This window comes from Triticum urartu, chromosome 5, assembly GCF_003073215.2.
Source record: "Triticum urartu cultivar G1812 chromosome 5, Tu2.1, whole genome shotgun sequence".
Taxonomy (NCBI): Eukaryota; Viridiplantae; Streptophyta; class Magnoliopsida; order Poales; family Poaceae; genus Triticum; species Triticum urartu.
In genome coordinates this window covers 527,176,640-527,182,653 of record NC_053026.1, presented here as the reverse complement: position 1 = coordinate 527,182,653, position 6,014 = coordinate 527,176,640, and the positions used below count along the sequence as shown (strand labels likewise).

The 6,014-nt window shown below is 40.5% G+C and overlaps 1 protein-coding gene across 1 annotated transcript; it reads left to right on the top strand.

The window, feature by feature from the left end:
* The first annotated feature begins 3,563 nt into the window (after positions 1–3,563).
* On the top strand, positions 3,564–5,292 carry LOC125556594. Its single transcript, XM_048719293.1, has one exon. The coding sequence runs from the start codon at positions 3,816–3,818 to the stop codon at positions 4,839–4,841; it is 1,026 nt and encodes a 341-aa protein (XP_048575250.1). The 5' UTR covers positions 3,564–3,815; the 3' UTR covers positions 4,842–5,292.
* The last annotated feature ends 722 nt before the right edge of the window (positions 5,293–6,014 follow it).

Below are 6,014 nucleotides of genomic sequence, written 5' to 3'. Positions count from 1 at the left end.
ATGGCCAACTGAAAATATGGGAAGCACAAATACCAAAGCGCCCGTTAATCTTGGACCAGTAAATCTTCTTGTAGCCAGTCCTCACATAGGATCGTTCGAGGTAGCTCAATTCTTTCCCACTTCTGTACTAATTTAAAGTTTGTATGTGCAGAACTAGCGCCTTTTCAGATTTGGCATCACTGCAGAGAAACACCGCCTATAATTTCAGTATTCAGTACAATAGCCAATGCATTATAGTTTCTGTAAGATTCCCCAGCTTTACTATTTTTTGGGTGTTCTAACCACAGCGAAAATAACTCTGCTCCTCTCTTCGGAGTTAGAATGCCAGCGTAGAGTTAGTATTTGTTGCGCATAGCACTAGATCTTCTGGTAAGGGCAATTTATGTTACTGTGTTCTTCTGGTCACTTCATTATCCTCTCCTGTTCAAGGAACTACGCCATTGGCCTGATCTGCTTATTACCATGTTATTATACGAGAAACAAGCGCACTGTTCATCCACAAAAAGGAAAGAGAAGCAAGTGCCCACTGAATTCAGACGACGACTCCTATATTTTTTTTTTCCGAAAAAGAGGTTGAAACCCCCATCTAAAATGTCACACCCCACGGCCTGACCGGCTTGTCTCCTCCAATGCCAGTGACCGAGTGCTGGTGCTATATCTTGCTTATTGCGGGATGTAACGCTGTCTCGCCTCTAGCGCTCGCTGTACGCTCGTCTTAGTGGGCCGGCCAAATGGAGCTGTTACGGAAGGTTCTGCATAACAGTTTTAGAGCCTTTCATGTGTGTTTTTTGTGGTTTTTATTGGGGTTTTGTGGTTGTTCTTTTTAGTGCATTTTTATTAGTTTTCTTTGTTTTTCGGTTTTTTATTTTTTATTTGTTTTTCTTCACCTTTTCAAATAAATGTCAATTTTTGAAGATTTTTTATATACACATTGAACAATTTTTGGATATAGGATGAACATTTTGTATATATAGGTTGGACACTTTTAAGATACACATTGAACATTTTTCACATATATGTTAAACAATTTCTGCATACACGTTGAACATTTGTTAAATGCACACTGGACATTTTTCAATACACATTGAACATTTTTCATAAATGCCCTGAACATTTTCTCAGAATGTGTAAAACATTTTTAAAATGTTATGGATATTTTTAAGTGTCACAATTTTTTTGTATGGTATGAAATAATTTTCAAATTAACACTAATATTTTTTTTAAAAAAATAATATAAATATGTCACAAACATATTTTTGAAACATGTGGATATTTTCTAAATAAGAAACAAATTTTGAATGCTAATAACAGTTTTTACAAATTAGGCGAACAAATTTGACACCAAACACTTTTTAGTGCGTGCTGAACATTTTTAATGCATATCATAGAAATTGAGGAAAATATTTTGAAATATTTAATACATTTATATATCAACCATTTTGGAATATATATAAATAAAAGAGAAAACAGAAAACAAAAGAAGGAAAGAAAGAACGAAACTGGCCAGGAACGGAAGGAGGAACCGAACAAGGGAAAACACGTTGCTGGCCGGGCAAGTGCCATGCATTGTACGCGAGCTCATTTAGAAGGAACCAACGAGGATGATGGATTGCGAACCAACCTGTGTTGGATGGTTAGAGGGACAGTGGTATCCCCAGCCCACCAGGCATCAGGGTTCAAGTCCTGGTGCTCGTATTTATTTCAGGATTTCCGGCGATGCGTTTTCAGTGAATGTATGCGCGTATGTATGAGCGCATAAGTCTGTACTGATGTTCACAAAATAAACGAGGATGATGGATCAACTATTATTTGGTACTTCTAAAAATATATGTATTATTTGGTACTACCTCCGTTGCAAATTATAACATGTCTTGGATATTTCAGTATAGACTACATAAGAACTAGAATGAGTGAACAAACACCCTAAAATGCGTCTATATACTTTCGATTAAAAAAAAGTTAGAACATCTTGTAATTCGGAACAAAAGAAGTAGTTGATTGATCTCTTATATGGAAGCACAATGTATGGAAACGGTGTTTTTGCATGTTCCATGTGTTATATATAATTCGGAACAAAAGGAGTAGAAGAAGAATACGAAAAAATCGAACAATCATATATGATTGTTTACAGGTTAGTTTTGAAGTATTAATGATGCAGATTAATAGAACTTGTGGTAGATTATCTATTCACAATAGAATCTTGTTTTCCGCAGGCAGAACTCAGGAAGTGTATAGTGTATGATGAGCAGATTCAACTCTTACTTTGGTCTGTGAACTGCACGCAAAAGAGCTATATTTTGATTTCCGAACTAGGCAAAACCTGGGAATTATAAGGAGTTTAATGCAAGGGCAGTCCTGATTGTTTCGCCAAAATGTCAACCGAGTCCCTATTATTTGAAAATGCACATCCCAGTCCTAATTCTTCTCCAAGTAGATCATCACAGGTCCTACCGCCACGTAGTCAATATTTTGCAAAAGGAGGGAAGGGTCGTGAATTTAGAAGAAATGAATTCTAGGGGTCATTTTTGCAAAATATAGATTATGTGACGGTGGTCAAAGTGCCATGCAAGCCGGTTATCACGGGTCTAGCGATGAACCATTTAAAGATGAATTGAGACTGGGATGTGCATTTTCAAAAAATAGAGACTCGGTTGACATTTCAATGAAATAATTACGTTCACCCTTGCATTTAACTCAATTATTAGCTTATGATGTACTGTGCATTTCAATGTGTACTGCAATGTTTTAGTTTGCCAGAAGGTCGGGCTGGGCAAAGATCCAAGATTTGGCTCAAAAGATGTTGGAGTTGTATCCATTTTGCAAGAGGGCGCACATCATAAATTCTCCGAGTGACTTTGACCCATCTTAACGGGTGTGATAAAAAATATAAAATCTTGTTATATCAATATGTCAGGAGAGAGTGTTCCAAAAAAAAAAAGAACTACGCCGCTGCCTTCTTCACTATGCAAAAAAATTAGGTGATTTGGAATGAGAAATGCGAGTGTTCCAAATAAATATATGCCACCAACTTTCCTAATGTGCATGAAAGAAACGACTTGATGCATGGGTGCATCTGCACCTGGGCGTGAGGTGTAATACTCCCTCCATTTTATTTTAGTTTGCATATAAGATTTGGTCAAAGTCAAACTTTGTAAAGTTTGACTAGCTAAGTATAAAAACAATTTAACATTCATACTATGAAATCAATACTATTAGATGCATGATAAAATTAATTTTCATAACATATAACTTTAGTATTGTACTCCCTCCGTTCCTAATTATTTGTCTTTCTAGACATTTCACATGACTACTACATACGGATGTATGTAGACATATTTTAGAGTGTAGATTCACTCATTTTGCTCCGTATGCAGTCACCTGTTGAAATGCCTAGAAAGACAATTATTTAGGAACGGAGGGAGTAGATGTTAATATATTTTTTAAAGTTAGTCAAACTTTGTGAAGTTTGACTTTAATCAAATCTTATATGTTTTGGACCCAATACCCTCTTGTCTTCTAACCACCCCTAAAAAAAACCTTGTCTTCTAACCACCCCTAAAAAAAACCTTGTCTTCTAACCCTATCTCAGCCCGAACCGGCCGATGGCGGCGCGCCGCTCCGCCACGCCCGGCCGCCGCAGCTGCTTCCCCTCAACCGCCGCCCGTCCTCACGCCCAGTAGCCCCAGCTCGGTCTCCGCTCCCCCGCGCCGCCTCTCTCCTGTGCACGTCCGCTCGCCACCTGCTTGACCCGCTCATTCCCCACCCCCGCCCCCGTCCCCTTCCTCTGCCGGAAGGACGACGCCCTCTTTTGCTGGATGTCGATGAGGAGTTGCTATTCTTCTTCTCCTTTCCTCCGTGGGATCTCTAGAGCGGCGTGGAAGCACGCGGTGGCCGGCACTCCGAGTCTGAGCGGCAGCCACAATCTGTGCCACTTGCCCCTCCGGCCTCGCGTGCCGCCCATCGCCCTCGGCCTTGCTGGACGCTTCTTCTCTTCCTCCTCATCCAAATCCAAGCGCTCCACCAAGAAATCTGACGCAAAGAAGGACACGCCGACGGGCTCTGCCGGCGGCGGCCAGTTCTATGTCGTCCGCAAGGGGGATGTCATCGGCATCTACAAGGACCTCGCCGACTGCCAAGCTCAAGTCAGCAATTCGGTCTGCGATCCTTCAGCGACCGTGTACAAAGGCTGCTCTCTGCGTAAAGAAACCGAGGAGTATCTCGCAAAGCGTGGGCTAAAGAATGCTCTGTATTCGATCAACGCAGCAGATGCAAGAGATGAGTTGTTTGATGCTCTGGCTCCCTGCCCTTTCCAGCAGCCTGATGGAATTGCATCCTCTGCTTTGGAAACCGGACCATCAAAGAAGCATCCCAAAGTCGCTGAACAGGAGCCGTTACCTGATAGTCATCTGTCCTGCATTCTCGAGTTTGATGGTGCTTGCAAAGGAAACCCTGGGAAATCAGGTGCCGGCGTGATAATCAGGCGACCGGACGGATCCGTGATCGCTCACCTACGCGAGGGTTTGGGTATTGCAACATGTAATGCCGCTGAATATCACGCATTGCTCCTGGGGTTGAGGTATGCTGCTAACAAGGGATTCAAGTACGTTCGTGCTCAAGGCGATTCTAAGCTTGTCTGTAACCAGGTCCAGGATCTCTGGCGTGTTAGGAATGATAATATGGCTGACTTGTGCAAGAAAGCTAAGGAGCTCAAGGGAAAGTTTCTTCAGTTTCAGATCAACCATGCTTTGAGGAAATTTAATGCAGATGCTGATGCCCAAGCTAACTTTGCTGTTGAACTTCCTGTTGGTGAAGTTCAAGAGCAGACAAACTTCCCATGCTAGCTAGTGGTTGTGCGTTGTGCTTCTGGGCAGTTCGCGTCCTGCTCCACCTTTTTTTGCTGCCACTGAAGCTATGTGACATCTGCTCATTTCACATTGACAGAAACAAGAATTCAAAGTCGAGCAGTTGGTGCGTAATTTGCGGTTGATCCGTGTGGTTGCGAGCTGGAGTCGAGATATTCGGATAAGAAGTGTAAGCTGAGGAAATTGTGCCTAGATTTTTGGATGAGCTTGAGTAGAAGCTTGGCACTAGTATTTAACTTGCTGGTATTATGGAGACTACATACAACGTTTGATACTATTTGGTACTCCCTCTGTAAACTAATGTAAGACATTTTTGCAGTTTACATTGAACTGTAAAAAAACGTCTTATATAGTATACAGAGGTAGTAGCATAGTTAATTTATATTGCCTCGGCAAAGGGAAATATGCTACTGCTGCAATTTATCCGTCTTGCAACGTTGTTCAGAGTCGCAATACTACACTTTCAAAATACTAATGCAATCTCTAAGAGCGCCTTTATTCAAAAGAATTTTAGGATTTTTGAGAATTTGAGTTCTTAGTAATTTTCTAAAAGAAAGTGATCGTTTGATTCACATGATTGAAATCCTTATGAATTATTATTTACCAATTCAATTGCACTCTGTTTTGGAGCAAAATTACCATCAACTCAAACCATTGTTATAATCCATTTGTTTCTTTCTATGCTTTCAGAACTTTTCAATCCAATAATCTGTATTTTTTATCTTATAAGATTCAAGAGGATTTGGCACTCTAATTATACAGTTTTCCAATTTACACGTTTGAGAATTTTGTGAATGGCCTCTTTAGGTAGGCCGAGGTCATGGTTACGAAGGAACCAAGTTAAAAAGCAATCTATGAGGAAAAACCTAGGCGACTCGTGTGTGTGTGTGTGTGTGTGTGTGTGTGTGTGTGGCATCGAGTGATGAACACAATCATATGTTATTAACTATGAAAAATGTTGAACAAATCAGCTTACATAGATGAGAAAAAAATTGAGGCGTGATTGTTACCAAGTTATAGCCAAATAACATAGTTGAGCCCACCAAGTGCAAGGGTTTATAGGAAGTAACAAGATTTTGCTTCAATGAGAAATCAAGATATCAATTCATGTAACTACAAATTTCCTAAACCAATAATAAGTTCCGCAACAAA